Below are 20094 nucleotides of genomic sequence, written 5' to 3'. Positions count from 1 at the left end.
TATGGTCACAGCTGATTAATTACATATACTTCTATGCATGCACATGCTCAAAACACGCTACTATGTTTGCTCTGTCAAGCATTCAAATGTAAGAAACGCCAAAATTAAGTCTGTCTGTGGTATTGAACATATGAATCCTAATAAAATCTTTTGCCTACACAGGAGCTCTGTTTTGCTGCTGCAGAATTGGTCTTCACTCAATGAGCAACTGAGCAACATGAGGTTTTAGTCAGAATCTTCAGCATTAAAGGTATAAATAAACATGTGTGTACATTTACAAACACACACATACACACACAGCTTTGTAGAGTACAGATTTTTTCCAATCGTCCTCTAATGTCAGTCATATTTTCCCTATGGAACTATGGCTTTTTCTCCTTCTATATTGGCCTGTGCTACAGCCATTAATTAATTTATCAGCATAAAGCCACTTGTAAGAGGAAGAGAGAATAATATCTGAGTTTCAGAGGGCATGCTGCATATCATTGGTCATCTACACAGCCAAAGCAATCATGGGAAGAGACAGATCTGTAAGAAGATTTAAGTTCAATTCAATTTACCATGAATTGGGAATACTTTTGGCTTAAATTTGTTCTCACACATTATCTAAGACCGTTTATTTTTAACTGTATCCCAACTAACTCTAGTAGTTGCTACTATCAACATTACATCAGCTAAATTTTTTTTTAATAATTTAAGAGTTTTGTAATACAATCTTCTCTGCAGTTTAACCAAAGATTATTTTTGAAAATATCTCTCTTACTCAAACCTACCATTAGATTTGGATGTTTGGAGCAGTAATGGAAAACCTCCCAAAGGATTAAGCATCCAACATTTAACACTTTCACTGAATGATCTGATTGAGTCTATGTGTTGTGCAGGCACCTCGTCCAGGAAATCAGGAAGCAGGATGTTCTCCAATTCCTAGAATACAAATTCATGCTGCTGCACATGACTGGTGTACCACAGATATTTACAGCAGTATGAAATAACATTATATTGATAGTTTAAATGTAAGTGTAAAGAAGCCCATTTTTTTCTTCCAATTAAGCAAGAGCTAAGCTACCTTTTTTAGCAGAAGTAAAAAGATCCTAAGAGTAAATGTTGCTTCCTGAATTAATTTCTAGACAATACTTAATGACCTGCTGGAAATAAGAAGCAAATTATTTTTATCAGAAAACTGCATATTTCTATGTGGAAGGTCACTGAGAAATGCAGTAGTGTTCTCAAAGGAAAAGTAACTCTCATAATCTGGAAAACCATTATCAGTTGAAATTTCAGTCACATAATCTCATGCCAGAACCACAGACCACATTTATAACAGCACACTCCATTGATATTAGGAACTTTCAAATTAATACATAGGAGCAAAATGGAAGATATCCGAAATTCCACTGGTTCCTTTCAAAACCCATACTGGGCTGTCTCAGGAGAAGCCAAAAGATAGAGTTGAGGAATAAACTCCCACTGTACAGCAAACAAGAAAGAGAGGGCCCTTCTCCTTAGAACTACCAAAAAGACACAAACATGTAATAGCATAATTACAACAAGCAAATGTGTGTACAGTACCTTGAATAGATACCTATCATAGCTTTTTAACAGCTGGCACACATCTGGCAAGCACATCAGTTCTATTCTTTCAGCCTGCAGAGACGTCCAGAATGACATGATATAGTCTTCCACCTGTCACACAAAGCCCTTTATGAATTTTCACTGATTTTACAGTTGTGGAATGTGAGGTGTAATTCAGTAAGAACACACATGCACAGAAGCAAAGGAATGACCATGGGGATGGACTCTTTGCTTGGACCCATCCTGGCTGGGCTCCAGAGTAAGTGGAAGCGTTCTGGGGTGAGTGGCAGCAAGGTGAACCTCACCAGGCAGTGTACAAAAGAGGAAAGAAAGAATTGTGCTCTGGATATGAGGATGTAATTAAAGATATGTGCCCATGGCTATGTTTTATGTGCTCAGCTCAGACTTACTGATGTGCCAGGAGGGCTCAGGATATGCTTACAAACTCAGATTCTTGGAGCATATTGCGTTAATTCAGAATTTTAAAATAACTTGACTGACTGCTCCTTTTGTCCATAAATCATCTACCTTAGCTCAAACCATCAAGTAAATAAGCTACACAGACACAATTTTACCCTTACAGTTGTTTGCTGTTGTCAGAGTAAATGTTATTAAAGAAGAGGCATACCTTGTCAAGCTTGGTCTCTCTCACCATTTCTAAGATAACTTGACAATAGTTGTAGTAGTCATTGGAAAGCAATGCAATCTGTTACCAAAAAGAGGATACAAAATGATCTCACAGGAAAAGAGCTGACTTGTTTTACGTCCACATACTTTGAACGTACCAGTTCATTGGGGTATGTTTCACTTTGAGCTTGCTCTCCAAAGAAGAACTGGTTGAAATCAGGAGAAAGGTAATGAAATGCCTCTTGTTCAGTCTTCAGATAAATGACAGATGGATAATACTGCAAATTCTTACTCTTGATGCATAAAAATATATTTTGGACAATAAAAAGAAAAGATTGCAATTACCTTGTCAGTTTGGTTAAAGGTATTAAGTATTTTCTTGAAATTGTAGGACATGATTTTATAATAAGATATATGTCTTTAGAGAAATGCTTGTCTTTTTTTAGAAAATAGGGGCGGGTGAAAGAAACAAGCAGTGCTGCCTAAATATTTAAATCCTAAACTGTACATGAATTTCTTTTCAAATCCAATGAATGCTATACATATCTTCCATATGTATTTTCTGTTGCACCTGTGTCACACTTGTGACCCCTTGGAGAAGGCTGCAGATAGTCGGCTGTGCTGTTGGGATGACAGCACAAGTCCCAGCTGTGACAATGAATGCTGTCACTGTCACAGCACTCATTACTGCACCTGAGCACTTGCTAGATGTAAGACAGACATCCAGCCTCTCCTCTTTTCCTCACTTTGGTCCACATATGTTTGTTGCTCATGCTCTGCTGGCTGACACCCAACAAGCCTGGTGTCAGGCCATCCCATGACAGCTTGCTGAGGGGAGAACTGCCACAGGTTAGTTTTGCATTGGCCCTTTTCAGTGGGCAGGGATTGTGCTCTTTTTTCTTAATCATATCCTAGTATTTTAATACTTCTCATGCCAATAAACTCTGAGCATGTTGAAAAAGCACTGTCTCAACAGCATGAGGGTCTGTTACCGTGGGCCTCAGGCAAGGAAGGTTGTGCCCCACTGACTCCCCTAATATTCAAAACCTGACCTGTCAGCCACAATTTCCACTCTTAGTACAGACAAAATTATTTGAGCTGACATTAAGACGACAAAAATATTTAGCTAATGGGTGAAATAGGAGTGGGGGAAGTAGGAATGTAGTGAGATTACACAGGATTATTCTGAAGAAGATGGGCTAGCTGTATTTCAACAGAACATATTAGATAGCAGTTATAATTAAACACACACATAGACATTTTGTTATGTCTAATGTATCTGAAACTCACTGTTCCTTTTTTTTGTCTATTCTTCTTGTAATCAGCTGCATTTTCAGAACTCCAGGAACTTCTACTGTGATAAAAATATATAACAGAAAAAAACCAAACATTCAAAAGCTCACTGATTTGTTCTCTATTAGAAAATGAGCTCAAACTGGATAGACTGCACTAGGTTGGAGCATTGCATTTGGGAAACAAACCCCGCTCTCTTTTCTGTCATTTGGTAATCCCATGATTTTCTAGAAAATCTGAAGACCGATTTCTGAATTTTAAGATAAAACTGAAACATGCACTTTAACGACAATTGACCATTTAACAGTGCAATGTCTTTGAACTTCTTGTACCAGAGCCATGGGTTTGTATTTGCAGTTGCAGTTTGTTTGGAATGGTAATAACTATTGCAAACATGAAAATAACAAAAGCGTAATAATCCCTGTGCTTAGGTTTCACTGTTACTATGTTTTCTGCACCGCACATCAGTTTAGATCGCATTATGTTTCTGACTATTTCCCATTTACTTCACAAGTTGGCCATGGTGTTCCACACAGACAGAATTTACCTGGACCTGCAAAGGCTTGACTACTGCCTTGTTGCTGAAAGCAGGCACAACAGGCTGCTTTCTTGCTGTAGTTTCTCCTAGCTCTCTCCCTGCCTGTTTTGTTGAGGCTAATGCTAGCAGAGGGAGAGGCAATATTGCTAGTAAAAGGGACGTGCTGCAAAAATTGGATGTCTCCAGTAAAGCCTCCATCTGCTGCTGACCCTTGCTCACTGTCTAGGAAGGCATTTCAAACTCAAGGGTCCTGTTGTACTTGGCTGTTTTGAAGGGTGGCAGGCTATCTAATCAAATCCTGGTTACTGGGTTTCACTGCTGTGATGTATTACAGAGCAGGGTACCACCATATGTCCTGAAGGGACAGAGGACAAAATATAGCAACTTATCTGCCTGTAAACTCTAAGCACTGAAAATGCTTCCTCTCCACTCTCTGCCATCCACAGGACTGGCCCTTGCCACCTTTCCCTCTGCCCTACTCTGTGCCATGAAGGCTGTGCTCCAACGAAACAACCATTTTGGCTGTCCAAGGCAGGGCACAACATTCATGCTGAGTATGTTTGGTAGCGCTGGTGACTCTTTCCCCCAAACATTTTAGAAGTGGTGACTGGACAAAGGCAAACACATGTAAGTAGAAATGTTTCATAACACCTTCAAATAGGTCCTTCCTGCAGATTTCTAAACCCTGTGAAAAAAAATTAATGAATATTTTCCAGCTCCTGCTCTCCCTGAGAAGGCGGCCAGCTGTATCTTCTGCTGCTGCTACTATGGCAACACGTATCAGCATTGCTCGCCTCCAGTGTGTTGGTTCCCTCGGCAGACTGGCTCCCCACTCCCCTGACACAGGGACGTCGAGGAGAGACAAGGAGTGCTGCATGGGTTCCTCTGTGGCCCAGCAGCCAGCCAGGAGCTCACTGATAGTTGAGTGCAAATACCTACAGAACATTAACAGTTCTATGTGCTCCCACTGTTAGCAAAGGGGGCTAGCACTCACCTGGTGCTTGGCTGCACATCAGAGATGCTCACTTCCCCCGGAGAGCAGTGCCTGGGTAAAGATGGAACACACAAAAGAGGAGGTGGGTGGGAGAAAGAGAAAATGGGTGACAGCAAAATCACAAGGAGTTTCACCATCTCTCTTGCAGAGTTTGGGTGATGCTATGGGGTGGGAACTAAAGCTAAAATGAGAAATACAAGAATGGGGATGAAATAAAGAATAACAGAGACATAAATGGGAAGGACAAAAGAAAAGTGAAAGGAGGGAAGGTGGTGAATGTGCATGCTGTTAACTGTCACATTACACAGAGATTAGTAAATTTAATTTGCTAGAATCAAAATAAATTTTTTTAAATTAAAAACTAATAGGTTTGCTTCACTAAACAGTCAGGAGCCTAAACCTTGCCTATTACTAGAATCAAAAAAGCAACTCTTATAGAACCAAAATTCAATGACATTTTTTAAACACAGCTGTACTCTGAGTCAGACCAGGTACCATTTTAGGGAGAGCTTGTCCTCAAAGCTCCCATTCTGAGAGGGAACACATTCTATTGTAATGCAAATCAGTAAATACCATATTTTCTCATGTCTGTAATACATTTGGAGACTTCATTGACTACAGTTGCATATATTTACACTATTTTCATAAACACCATCATCAGAGCTGTGGTACACATAACTTCAAAGAACTGAAGATTTGTAAATGAACCAATTCACAGGTGCTGTGTAAGACCATCCTCATCACTCCCTGGGTGAATATGTTCCAACCCTGACACATCCGAAGTCCCACCAACTATCAGACTGCTAACGCCTTCTTTGTATTCAAAGGCAAATCATAATAATCTTACTGCCATTCCTGTGGCATCAAAAAGCATAGCTCCCAAGCTGCCAGATCCTTCAGAAGCCTAGTTCCCCACTACCAGCACCACATCAGTTGCTGCCTTTTCAGGAATTAGAAAGAGTGGTTCACAGTTTTGAAACCATTCCCTTCTTCACCAACCCACAGGCTAGATGGATGCTGTGGTCTCTCAGCTGGGCTCAGGGATTCACTTTCCCCTCTGGTGGGTGTGATAGAAAAAGCATCTGCATGTTGGACTTTATTCGGGCATGGGAGGGCGCAGTAGTTATTTAGGACACCTTCACCACCGAAACAGATACCCCCTGCCTCTGCCAGAGGGAAAAGGCAACAAGCCAGAGAAGTATATCCCATTAGAGGGGTCTGGAAAACAAACTGGCACTGGACTGCACTGAAATGGTACATTAAAAATCTTCCCTCTGATTTGGAAATTTCCGCATGAATACACTCTCAAAAACTGAGATGTTATAGGTCATACCCTGCTGTGTTTATTACATATGATTACTTGTATGAGAAAAAAATTATTCTTGCAGGTAAAAAAGTCTTCAACTTTTAATAACTTTTTCTAAATTTCAATTTTATAAGTAAAAAACAATCTAGAATTTTCCATTTCTTGTTTTATCGGTTTTCTTGGCTAATGAAAAATTAGCAGTGATTTCAAAAAGTACTGAACCCTACTGATAGGACAGTAAAGATGAGGTATTTCCTTCATGACTTAACTGCAAAGAACTTACAAAACTCCACACAAATGGCAACTAACTCACTTACTTGGTTGAAGCAGATGCTTTTCTAGTATGTGACCTAATTATTTCTTTCGGAGTTGTGCTTCTCATGCTTCTCTGGCCGTGTTTTGGGCTTTTTTACTGCTTTCTCTCTGTTTTCTCCTGCTGTGCTTTATGAGATACTAAGAAGTAATTCTGACACCCACCTGCCCAGGTGCTGTGGGCCTACATGTTGGCTTGGGACAGAGACGTAGCTGTATTTAGAGTGGAAGCTCTAATTTCAGCTGTCTGGCTTCACTCAACAGCTTAGTGTCTTCTTAAAATTGTCTTAAATGAAGGAAACATCTGACAAGATAATTTTGTAGTTACGGGACTTTTCTACTGCAATTAGAAAGATGATCTTTTTCTGAATACAATCTTTATATTTTGAATTTATTTTAATCTGAAAAGTTATAGAATCATAGAATCGTGAAATAGTTTGGTTTCTAAGGGACCTTCAAGGGTTATCCAGTCCAACCTCACTGCTGTGGACAGTGACACCTTCCAATAGACCAGGTTGCTCAAAGCCCCATCCAAACTGGCCTTGAACACTTCCAAGGATGGGGATCCACAGCTTCTCTGGGCAACCTGTTCCACTGCTTCACCACCCCCACTGTAAAGAATTTCTTCCTAATACGCAATCTAAGCCTACCCTCTTTCAGTTTCAAGTCATTGCCCCTTGTCCTATCTCTAAATGCCCCTGTACAAAGTCTTTCCCCAGCTCTCTTGTTGGCCCTCTTTAGGTACTGGAAGGTGCTTATAGGGTCTCCGTGGAGCCTTCTCTTCTCCAGGCTGAAGAATGCCAATTCTCTCAATAGGACAACTTTATCTCAAGAAACAATATCAAGATCAGTAGGTGGCTCGTTGATATTGGCCCTTTCCCTGGAATGCACATCCTATTCCTTGGCTCGGTCAAATTAAATACAGTTTTTTAGGAGTAGATGTCTGGGCAGGCACCTCTGGCAGCTGGTGGAGAGGAAGGGGGAGGCCTGCAGCCAGCACAGCAGCTTCCCTATGGCCAAGCATGAGCTACAGGGTGTTCCCCAGCCCATCCAAGGAGATGGCTCATTTCCATGAGGAGGGCCAGAGACAGAAGATATGCTGGCATATGTGGTGCATCTGTCTCCCAGCAGTGGCTAAAGTCTTTCTTTCTGCACCTGCCACAAACTCGCCGAACATTGCTTCTTTGGTTCCTCCTACTTTATACATTTTTTTCCTCACGTTTCTACACTGGGAGGAAAAAAGAGCAACAGTTCAAATAATTCTGTTCTCTCTCATCTCTCATATGACCAGAACCAGCAGCTTTTCTTTTATGCCATCGAGATTGCTATTTTCAAGTGATGCTGCAGGGAAACACCTTTCCTTCCTTGAAAAGGAAAGACCTTTTAGAGACTTAACCAGAGACCTGCAATATTCCTTAAACAGGGGACAAGACCTTTCCTCATTGTGGATGTCAAACCTTAGGCCTATTCTGGTTGTACTGGGTAGAGAGGAAGTGAAGGATATCACTTCAGTAAGGGTGTCATGGGACAGCAACCTCAAATTTCCTATGAATAATTTGTTTAGTCTCAAAACAACAAGACTGCCAGTTGATCATCTACAGAACCTGATCCTCTGTCCTGTCTCATCATTTACCCTTGTTGCTCTATGGACTTCTGCAACATTCCCTGCCATAAAACCTGTGAAGGAAGGCAACAAACCTACGGGTGTAATTTTTCCACGTTCTTCTAAAGCATGCACTTAATTAAGTAAATATTATATATACACTGAAAGTTTCAGCATCACCAGATACCTTGGTCCTTGATTGGCTGACTTGTATGCCCCTAGCATTCATGCCATAGAATAAAGCTAGATCTCCATATTAAAAAATGGAGAATTTACCCATATGCACACTAAAGTAATGTACAAGACTGTAAGAGAATGAGGCCTGGTCTTCAAAGTCCAAGGTATAGGCTGCACCTAATTTTTTTCTTCAGTGTAAAGGAGTGTAAAACTTACAGAATGGCAGGATTTCCCTCCTTCTGTTTTTTTTGTTTTGTTTTGTTTTTTCTTTTTCTTTCCTTTTTTTCTTTTTTCTGGGAAGAAATTCAAGCCTGTGATTTGTTTATCTGAACCATGAGCTTAACCATGAGAACTCTTCCTCTCCTGCCCACAACATGCTCCTGTCTACACTTAAATCTACTGTAGTAGCTTACATTCATTTTTGGCTTTTAGGCTTTTAAGTTTTGCAATCCATCTATACTTGTCTTACACATTTTCTTATTGATGTTCTCTTACAAGAGGTGATTTTAAAATCTGGTATTTTAATACCAAGTGAATGAAGTATTTCTGAAGTACTGTTTCTAGTAGTAAAAAACCCAGATAACATGATTGTGTGTAGGATTCTTCAAAACAATACAGTCATTTATACTTCAATACATTTCTTCAGCCTACTCTTTAATGAGGAAGGTGATAGAATGTCATGAAGCCATTTCAATATGGGTTTTTTGAGCTCCCATTTAGAGTCTTACTATATTAAGCTCTTCTTTTAGGTTCAGCATGAGCTCCTGCTCTTAAGATCTACATGGCTAAAATGTCCAATGTAAGAAAGTCTAATTAGGCAGGGTCTGTTTCCAAAATGCAGCTTGTCTATTAGGGCACAGCACTTAAAGGCACAGCAGTTTCATAGTGTGTATATTGAGAAGAAAAAGATAATGCTACTGGCAGTGTTCAACGGATGACTTACAGATTTTCACAAAACATATAGACTGCCATGTGTCATTTTTTGGTTGAAACATTTTAAAAAACAAACCTGAGATAATTTTGTTCATACAGAAGACAGCAAAAACGTGCATAAAAAGAGGACTCCTTCTTGATAGCTATTCCGTCATAATGATATCTAGAAAAATAAAGAAAAGATGAACTGGCAACCATATGCTTTTCAACAAGTCAGCAAATAATTCATAATCCTTGTTTGAAAGCAGATGATCATTCTATTTAACCAAGAAAAGATCAAGTAGAAGCTATATTTATTTTTTCAATTCTGTGGAATATTTATTTTCCCCAACAGAAAATAGTTACACAAACTTTTTACAAACTCTTGTTAACAGTTTTTGCCCTGGAATGATGCCCCCTTCTAAATGAAATAAAACTTAAGACAGTGAATGGAGTGCCTCAGATTTGTACAGGACAGTTAGTGAAGTCAGACTCTTAGCAGACAGAGGTCCCCATATCCCCACAGAAGTTGAAGAACTTAGTGCGGCTGTTCCTCAGCCCTTTACAGTAGCTCAGGGACTGGATGGCCCATCAGTGTCATGGCAAGCTAAAACTCAACTGCCAGACCTTCTCTAAGATTTGTCTGAGTTCAGTGAGCAACAGAGTCACCATCTCTGCTACCAAGGTGCTACCAGCTGGCTCCTCCCAGGCTGGGCCACCAGGAACCACGGGAGCAGTGCCGTGGTTTGGGGCCACCTGCAGCCAGGAGTGGGTAACCTTCTGCTGATGGGAAGAGAGAGCATGTTGGCTGGGGGCTACCAAACACCATCCCAAATCCTGTCTGCTATGAGGAGGAGCCTAGGAGTGTCTGAGGTGAGACACTCCCAAAATAGCCCAAAATAGAGGTTTTCCTGGCTCAAGCTGGTAGCAAGTCCAGACTAGTGGAAACAAGCCACAGATCAAGTAAAGGCATATTGTTCTCAAAGCCCACACTAGACAGCTACAAAAAATGCTTATAAAATTACTCTTTCTCAATGCCCTTAAAATGCTTCTTTTCCTAGTCTGGATGTTCAGAGTGTGAGTATAACTTTGAATATGAAAAAGCATCAAAATTTCTGTGCTATAGAAGAGAGGGAAGGGAAAAGAAATTCCATTTAGGAGGAGGACCTGAAGTTGTCTGATTTAAATGGTTTAAAACTGTACGGCATTTCCACTGACCATCAGCATGTGCTGGGTCACTCCAAGGATGCGTGCAAGGACGAAAAGCACAATACAGACATTAATCATGGCTGCCACCCCTGTGCATCCCAGAGCCAGTCTTTCCCGGCCTAGAAACGCAGTGTCTGATGAGCTCTCAGCAAGGTTGTGATGTCTGGCAGACGCTTCATGCAAACCATGCTGTTAATAGCCAGTACAAATTGGAGCACTAAGGTCTTTTAAAAAGCAGTCCAATCCGGAATTCATGCCTTACCAAAGCAGATCTGATGTGGTGGTTTTCATGGAATTAACTCTATTTTAAAATCCTTGGTTACACCAGGAATTACTCTGGATCTTATGTTGTGTTACAGACTTGCAACCAAAAATTCAGCTGCCATATTACAGTGCTGGGGCTGAAAAGTCAGCCACTTTCAAATTTTATTAGAATAGTTTTAAGTAACATTTTCAAAGAAAGGACACAAACCCAATACCTGATACTCCCTGCTGTGGTCCGCTTTCTTGTCACCAGGCCTGGGAAAACTAACTGAATAAGCTGTATAAACAGAAAATTGGAGATACTTGGCAAATTCATTCTAAGATGCAAAAATGTATCTGCCACACTTTTTGTCTTTAATCACTTTGTTTGCTTTTCATCATTTCCAGACTAGTACCTGCTCTTACATACCTCTCAAATGGTAACTGTTGAACTAAACTCAATCAGGCTTTTGCGGATCCAAGGCTAAGTCATTTAAGGGATTACCTCTCTCAGATAGGATTTTTTTTTATAGTCTGCACAGGAAAACAGTGCTTACACCAAGAGCCTCCCTGCAGCCAGGGCAGGATCAATCAGCTGGGGGAACTTGAAGGTGTCCTGATGGTCCCTTACTCTGCCAGACCTTCAATCCTTATTCATTTAAGAAGGACTTACACAAGGGGCTTCACCTACCCACCTACTGTTGGCAGGTGTATTGACAGGATAGGGCCTGACTTACCTGTCTTAAAAGGACCCGAATCATCAAGATGCAAAGCAACCTTTTGACCACCGTGGTGGTGTGAACTGAGGTCATGCAGCATCTGTCAAGGTCGGGCTCTACACCGTAATTAGATACTGTCAGGGTAATAATTCACATCACTACGATTATTCTGCATGAGCTGTCCTGTGAAAACAGAGACTAACTCAGGACACCTGGGTCCAGGACTAACCCAGGACACTAATATTCCCACTATGGCAGGAACAGAGGATTTACATCCTGTTAGCGAGGAGTGAGGAGAGTCTCCACTCAGCAGGACAAGGCTTGGACTCTGTGCCAAGTGTGTGTTGTTGGTCCAAAGGCCTGAAAAAGGACTCATTAACACGTTCCTCTAGTTTTAATGATGGTCCTGTTCCTTGCATGTTTCTGCATGCACCCACCCCAGCTGCCCCCTTTCTCAAATTGATAGTTCAGCATAATCCCATTTTTCTAAAAGGGCAGCCTACGAAGCTGGGGCTTTTGTGGCACAAGACATATCCTTCCTCCTGCTGCCATTTCTACAGAGACAGTGATGTATTTGGGCAGAGGGATGGGGCAGATGGGATTAGTAGTGTCTTCAACCACTATAGTTTGATCCACATGGGGCTGGACTGCAAAAGCCCTTGCAGACCACACACACGGAGCACAGTCAGGTTACTGCAGCTTGGTAACTTATTTATAGCTCAGCCCATTACAGGCTGTGGTAACTGATTACATGTGCACTCAGTTTAAACCAGGGTTGCTGCAGTTCCTGCCCTCCTCGGCTTCTTGCTACACGGTCCATTCTCCTGCTGCAGAAGGACAGACCATTTCAAGGCACAGGGGAGCTGCACCCCAACTTGCTCCTGTGGGATGTGTTAACTTGCGCTGCAATGCACTGGGTTGGTTAAGACTGTGAGCAAATAGTTTCAAACACCAGCCCACAGCAGCTCTGGCTCGACAGCTCTTCTATGTGACCAGGCTCATGCTTCATCTCTGCCTGTCCCAGCTTAAAAGGAAAACACATTAAGGTAAACCACAAGAAGGCTTAGCTTACAGGTGGTAACTCAGTTGTGCTGGAGCACTTGGAAGGGTACAGGCAGGTTGGGATTAATCTCACCTACATGGCTACAAGGCAGAGAAGTCTAAAATAGTCACTGCAGACTATGTAGTCGGTGGGGAAAAACAAATGGCAGTTCTGAGGCCCCTTTCATCTGAGCTGTCTGAGGTGACTCATTTAGTGTGAGAAAACACCTGTAACTACTTATTTCTCTCCACTGGCTACCTAGAGAGTTTTAAGGTGACAAGCTTCTTGGCCAATGTCTATGCTGAGCAAATTCTACCCGCAGTCTCAGCTGATGGGTGATGATCCATTAAGCTACGGTAATAAATCACACCAGATCACTCACTCAAATCTTAATTTTCAGCAAAAGTGATTTAACTTATCCCGTAAAAAAATTAGATTCAACCAAATTGAGATAAATGATTCCTAGAGTGGGGTTAGCCACACAAATGAAATTGACTTCAGGTACAACTTGTACTTAAATTATTTTGGGCTTGTGTTAAAACAATGCTTAGTAGCTCTTATTATGGGAGTTTATAGAATGTTATCCATAAAAAATAGGAAGATCTGAACAAAGAGTCTTGAACAGGAGATAATCACAAGGCTTTCTATCTTCCCCAATTTGTTAAAAAAGGTTGAATAGCTATGTGTGTTGGTTGCAATTGGGATTTCTAACTGGTAACTGTTCTGTGGGTTTTGTCAACCTCTGTGTAATAGAAGAGTGGAATTGTTAGAAGGAGATTCAGTTTTACATCTGCATTTGTTTTGCTTGGAGGATCCTGTAACAACTTTTTAGGGTGTGTTTGGAGCAAAATCTCCCAAGTTTACTTAAAAGGGAAAGTATAAAACTATGTAACCACCAAAGATGTCTTTTAAAGACAGAAGAGTCATCTCCTTGGAATGAGTTGTTTAACTTTCTACTGTTAAAAACAGAAGACTGGTAAAACTTTCTAAAATACATTGGCAGAAGAAATCTTTGCTAGAGTATCATACACCAGTTCCCTGAAGAAAATAAACTCCATCCCAAACAATGCAGTTTCCTCTGGTATAAATGAATCTACATGAGGGCTTAGCAGAAATGCATTAGAAAATGCACAAGAATAATTCATTACATATTCATTCTTCTCTGTTATTTAATCTCTTTTGATATGCAGTGTGTATAGTTGATGATGGGGTTTTCTGCTTAGGCATCCCTACTTCTTATCCTGTATATCCTATCTACACTGTACCTTTCCAAAGGTGGATGGATGTACTTGAATCTTGAAATCCGGATTGCAGGTTTCAATATACAGCTCATATAGTAGCCGACAGGGTACAGTGCATCCTCCACACAAATAGAAGTTATCAGCTAGCCTTTAAAACAAAAATCATCAGTTGGTTTATGTCAGAGTTAGAAGAAAGAATTGTTAGATTTTAATAGTTCATCAGATTTACAGTGAACTCTGTAATAGTTGCTCTGATTTTATAGAAGCATAGAATCAAAAAGAGCTACGTCCTTTGTGTTAACCTGTATCCTGGGAAACAATAGACTTTTTCATATAAATAGATATATATGTATACTCTCTGTTTATTTTTAACTTTTAAAGCTCTATTTTCCTTGTTTTCAACATGTAAGAGAGCTCATGTGAGATTCTGCTAAGAAATTAACTAGTTCTCATAATTTTTAAATTAAAACAACCCACTTAGTAATACCATTATAACATTAACACCAATACAGACAGTATTAGAATTTCTCATATGCAAAATTTTTTTATATGAAAGGATCTAACTTTGGTCTTCTAAATAGAAAGGTATCCACTATACCAAAAATAATAATATGAGCATTTTTCCACCTAAAATGTGCAATATGGTGTTTTGGGACAGAGTGCACAAACTATAAAGTACCACATTCTATTTTCATATAACCTCACTGACTTTAGGACAAGCTTAATAAGATAACAGAATTTTAATTTACAGTTACTATATAACAGAACTGCCAGGACTGAAACCAGCTTAGGTGTTTAAATATCCATCCTTTCAGCAAATCCCTGATTCATCCTACTTTTCATAATGGTCATAGTCAAGTAAATGCAACTACTTGTGTGAATAAGGTGAGGAAGATGTAAACTTGGTTACTTCTTAGCCTAAGATATTACCTTCACCAGCAAAAAAATGATCTTTAATTATAAGATAATGCCAATGGTTTTGATGTCAGAAGATAATAGGCTGCAGTACAAATACGGGAGCAAAGCTGAAGCAAAGGAGCAGAGGGATTAATTTTCAAAGCATGACACACTGCTCGTATCACGGCAGTTTCTTGCTTTGACTCTGTTTCCATTCTACCAAATTATTTATGCGTATTTAATTAATGTATCAGCTGAATGCTAGTGCAGCACAGTGCCAATTACTCACTGTATCTTTACTGATAATCGAGTGGGTTGGGAAAGCAGACTTTTCACATTCACCGGGTGAGATAAATCAGTTGGGTTTTAAACCAGCATCCTCTGTTTTAGTAGCCTGATTTCAGGCAACCCAGTTGTTTATCTTAGTTGCTTTGGCAGTAGACAGTTGTGTGTCGAACCACAACAACAGGGGATAAGATCTACAGCAAATTGGCTTGCTAGAACAGACTGAGCAAGAAGACGGTCTCTGTGCAGCTTGATGATGTCTACCTCAGCTGTTATTTGTGCCTCCTCCCCTTTTTCCATTGAAGAAGGCTATCTGCTTCCCCAGCTTTCCTCCTCCCTAGCAAAAGACCCCCAAATGCCTCACTTGTACCTCCTTGAAGACCATTTTCTCACCCAATAACCCAAGAGGCTGTGCTGGGCTTCCTGCCAGCTCCTCACCACCTCCAGCCCCACCATCCAACAGGAAAGGCTTCATGGCTAGACCTGAGCAGGAACCTGCGCCCAAAGACAAGGGATCTGCTGCTCTAATGGGGTATTTCCTGTCATCAGGCTAAAAAGGTAAATGAAATTTATTCTATGTAAGAGTCCTGATGAGCTCTGGCTCCCAGCAGGCAGAAATGCTTTTTCTTCTAGAGCATCTCAAAACCCTTCACAATCGAGCAATCTCAGAGGAGATTAATCTTAAGTTCAAATTCATCCTTAATATAACACCACAAGAGTCTTTGGAATTGCATCAGAAATTAATTCATGCTTCAGTCGCTGGTTTTTGCCAATAACTTTTCCTCAGCATTTAACTACTTAGGGACAAAGTATTTGGGAATTCCATTTTGTGAATTTTTTGTCCATTAAACTGCCAGTCTTTTTCAAATAGTAAGTCAAACATCTTCTTAGTGCTGACACATAACACAAAAATATTTCTATCAGGAAAAAAATCCGCACAGAAAAGAGCACAGCACTCATCTTCTTGCCTATTAGCCCCAAGGTTTTCAAAACCTGAGTTTTTATGGCATGCATCAAAACAAAACTGTGAGTAAAGACAACAAAAACAAAAGGAAAGCATGGTAAGGGAGAAAGGTAGAGGTTAAAGAAAAAGCACAGGGGGAAAGACCTCCTCCATTTATGTACTATGTATCCACACACTGGGTGGGGTTTATTATCGGATTGATTTTAGGACCTCGCATAGACTCCAAGTGTTTCGGGTTTGCCACCTGTTCTGTGTGAACCCTCAGCAGCCAGGCCATTATACAGGTTGGCAAGTCTACTGTTAAACCATTTCTGGACCAAAATCTGGTTTGCTATTGGCAATGCACCAACTGTAAAATGAAGCTGAACATCTAAAATTTTTCAAAACATGAAAAGGTTGCCATGATGAAGAAAAAGTCATTAGTTCATCCTTTCAAGGATTGCTTATGATTCACTTTTACAGTGTGTTTCAAACCTGTTGGATGAATGACCTTGTATGAATCTCTTCTTTCAGTCCTTTTGAAATGGGAGCAGTGGTGTCTATATCACAGTAAAAACACAGACTAACTCCCACTGCTCAAGTATGGCTGGCAGGGGGAATAGAATTTAATAGAAGCTAAAAGATTGTATGTGTTGTTACTGTTTCCCACAAAGCTTCAAAATTATTTACTAGCAGGACACATCTGTGCTTGGGGAGAGAAGGAAAGTTACCCTGATTTCTCTTTAGCTGTCATGAGGCAGATGATGGTCTTCTCAAAGCCCAAGAAAACAATGGTGACAACCTTCCTCCACTACAGAAAGGAGTTCAACCATTACCTTCAGCTCAAGAAAACATAACCTTGGAGAATGTCAAACGCCCAGCATCACCCCGAGTGCCACTGTGCCACCTGCTCACAGCCACCCGGGTGCCGTGAGAGCCCACCAGGCACGAGTGGCCAGCCAGGGAGATCCTGGCCAGCTGCCCTGCAGCTATCACACCAAGTAGATGGCTGACAGGGGCCAGATCCCAGCCAGTGAGCAGGCTGAGACAAAATCCCGTCTCCCCCATGTCAAACTGCCTCCATATCACTAAGGCTTGTGGCAGGAGACGGACTTCTAGGAAAATTTCCGTGCTTTCCTATTATCGTTTGTGCATCACCATGATGATGAGGCCTTTGCAGCAAACCAGCCTCTTGCCCAAAGAAACCGCGAGAAGAGTTAAAAGCAGGACTCCTACACTCCCTGTTGCAAGGCAGATCCTGCGAGCCCCCGGCAAAGGAGAGACAGCCGCGCCACCTCCATCCTCAGCCACGGCCTGTCCCGGGCAGCGGGCAAAGGGACAGCACCCACCATTGGAGGACGGGGAGGTAGGTGAGGGAAGTGGGGCCGAAATAAGCCATCTCGGCCGGCTCCGGGACGGGCTGCTCTTCCGTGTCGTCCATTGGTACCGGGATGGTGGGGCCGGGCCCGGTGCCTGCCGGGGACGGCGGGTAACGGACGGCGGGTAACGCCCGTCCCGCGCCCGCCCCGCGCATCCCCCGCGCATCCCCCGCGCCCGCCCCGCACAGCCCCGCACAGCCCCGCGGGGCACGGGCGCTCCTCGGCTCTCTCCGCAGCGGCCCCGTGGTTTGTGCGCCCTGCGGAGGGCTCCGGGGAGCCGCGGTCCCGGTGCGAAGGGCAGGCTCCACGCGGCATTCCTGGCACCCACTGCTCTGCCGCCAGACGGGATTCTTGTAGGAACTGCAGGCGAGAAAAGGAATTCTGTCCAAATCGGAAAGCAGTGTAAACGGCCGATCGTGCGGCGGTACTTCTGAATATCACGTAGTGACAGGAGAAGAGGGAATAGCTTCAAACTAAGCATAGGTTTAGATTACGTATTAGGAAAAAATTCTTCACTGTGAGGGTGGTGAGGCGCTGGCCCAGGTTACCCAGAGAAGCTATGGATTCTCCGTTCCTGGAAGTTTTCAAGGCCAAGTTAGATGGGGCTTTGAGCAGCCTGGTCTAGTGGAAGGTGTCACTGCCCGTGGCAGGGGGATTTGGAATTTGGTGATCTTTATGGTCCCTTCCAACCAGGCCATTCTATGATTCCATGATTCTGTGATCACGAGTGCCATCTTAGTAGGTTTTGCACATCTTTAAAGCCTTGCTTTCAGAGTTTTCAACAGGAACACGTCAAATTCCCATAATTGTTTAATTTCTCTTTGATACAGATAGATGAAAGGTCTGTCTGCTCTGCTGAAACCCTGTAAGCACTTTTCCATCACAAGTATCCATTATGCAAAATGAGCTTTGCTGCCATGTGACTGACAAACATAAATTATGTATGGCTGGAGCATCTAAAAGCTTACTAGTTCATGGCTTTGGGTTACATCAGAGCTCAGCTTCTCAGAAACTCCCATAGTTCCTTCCTGTTAATTAGCTTCCTGAAATCCCCATGTATGACACAGACTGGCTTTCTTCCTTCATTATGACAATATGACCAAAGCCAACACCTTGGTAGATGGCAGCATTAAAGCGGGGGTAGGGAGCATGACACCAGGAAAGGGAATTAAAGATGGCAGGTTGCTGGTTTTCTGGCCCCATGATGTACCGTGGTTTTGAGGAGCCCTGCACACAGATGTCATGTATGGTACAGGTTGCTTTGAATCTGTGAAGCCTTATGCTGTGTTGAGAAGCCCATGGGAAGATATTGTTCACTCAAGGGCCCCTGAACCAAAGCCTTGAAAATTATGTCTGCCAAAACACAGGTTAGTGTTAGTATATTAATTGTAATCAGTACAGTCTGTCATCAATAACTGTACTTAAAAGCTGATTTTGGAACCTTCCCTCAGTAGCTGCAGTTTTTGGTCTTGATTTTGTATGTCTGCATTCTACTGACCTCCTCTGTGGGACATTTAACTTAGACAGCAAAAACTCCTGCAAATACTGTAGAGTGAAAGCTTTCTCGGGTTAAAGCAGCTGTTGTAAGAACTGACAACAGTGATACTGCAGTGACTGTAAGACTTGTGTGATGTTTCCATGTAAGTACTCCTGGAGCTTCTGCAGCAGGTCTGGCAGTAGATGCTGCCTGGGACACTCACTGCCAGTTCAGGTGTGCCTGTCCATTCTGCACTCAGAGCAGTGCCCTCTACTCCATGGACCTAAGGAAGAGGAAACCTCATCTCCAGTTTCCAACAACTCGCTTGCTTATGTGTTTGCATGTGCTTCTAGTCCTGGTCATAGTTCTCAAGGTTCATGACCAACAACTGACTTTTTGGGACTATTTGAAACTCTACACAATGAAGTTCCCCAGGCCCAAGACACCTTAGCAGGAAAAAAACCCAGAAAACATTTACAACTTATCTAAAACTGAAGAATGGTAAATGGAGTATTACTGCGATAACAGACTGATGTAAGGGAAATGACAGAGATCAGAAAGTCCCTGGACAACACCTAATACTCAGAAACATTTTGATGAAAAGAAGCAAATGCTGCACAAAAAACCTGTCCAGTTACTGTCCATGGCTCGAGAGATACCAATTAGGCCACAGAATTTCCTGTCTAGTTTGCAGATAATGAGACAGATCTGTGTGTTGTTCAAGTCTTGACACTACTTTTATTTGATCAGGGTTTTCCCATTTTTTTCCAAAAAGGACTCTTTACCTTTCAGATAATTCCAACACTTGCATTTTTTTTTTAGGTGGGGGAAGGGGAGTGGGACAGAAGGGAGATTCTGACTTTAAATGCCAGGCTGTTAGTAGAATTTGGTTGAAAACCTGAAATCTGTTTCTTCAGTTTAAACCAGTCAGATAGGACTGGTAGATGTAGATTAGGTCAAGCTGTAGTAAGTCTTAATTCTTTCATAAGATGAAAGCTGCAAAGCTCTTTATTGCTGTCATGGACATACTCCTTGCATAAAATTAGAGTATATAATGAACATGCGCTTTGACTGAAAAAAGATTTGGTATAAAATTAGGAGTATGGTTGAACTGATTAAAAGGTGTACGAAAAAAGCTTCCTTCCTCTGACTTTCACCCGTAACTAGGACAAATTTAAACCAAACTTTGAGGTAATAGACATCTCCAAAACATTGTAAGGACTGTCTTTAGCACAAAATTGCCTGTTCAGATTACTGTCTGCCCTCAGCCCCCCCCATCCTATATTCAAGAGAAGATTTGCATACCTTGGGAAATTTGGATGCCT

The 20094-nt window shown here is 41.7% G+C and overlaps 1 protein-coding gene across 1 annotated transcript in view; it reads right to left on the bottom strand.

The window, feature by feature from the left end:
* RFX8 (regulatory factor X8) overlaps positions 1 to 17354 on the bottom strand; it is a 32326-nt gene extending 14972 nt beyond the window's left edge. Inside the window, exons 1-10 of the mRNA XM_069029074.1 lie at positions 17263 to 17354; positions 13813 to 13936; positions 11023 to 11084; positions 9432 to 9518; positions 5025 to 5075; positions 3490 to 3553; positions 2358 to 2492; positions 2201 to 2278; positions 1570 to 1683; positions 774 to 924 (exon numbers count right to left, since the gene is read on the bottom strand). Of these exons, the coding sequence (XP_068885175.1) occupies positions 774 to 924; positions 1570 to 1683; positions 2201 to 2278; positions 2358 to 2492; positions 3490 to 3553; positions 5025 to 5075; positions 9432 to 9518; positions 11023 to 11084; positions 13813 to 13936; positions 17263 to 17354 (958 nt within the window). The remainder of the gene's footprint in view (positions 1 to 773; positions 925 to 1569; positions 1684 to 2200; positions 2279 to 2357; positions 2493 to 3489; positions 3554 to 5024; positions 5076 to 9431; positions 9519 to 11022; positions 11085 to 13812; positions 13937 to 17262) is intronic.
* Positions 17355 to 20094: the final 2740 nt, after the last annotated feature.

The sequence above is a fragment of the Aphelocoma coerulescens genome, chromosome 1 (genome assembly GCF_041296385.1).
Source record: "Aphelocoma coerulescens isolate FSJ_1873_10779 chromosome 1, UR_Acoe_1.0, whole genome shotgun sequence".
In the NCBI taxonomy this organism is placed as follows: domain Eukaryota; kingdom Metazoa; phylum Chordata; class Aves; order Passeriformes; family Corvidae; genus Aphelocoma; species Aphelocoma coerulescens.
Note: the sequence above shows the minus strand (reverse complement) of the source record. Positions and strands in the feature narration are given on the sequence as shown.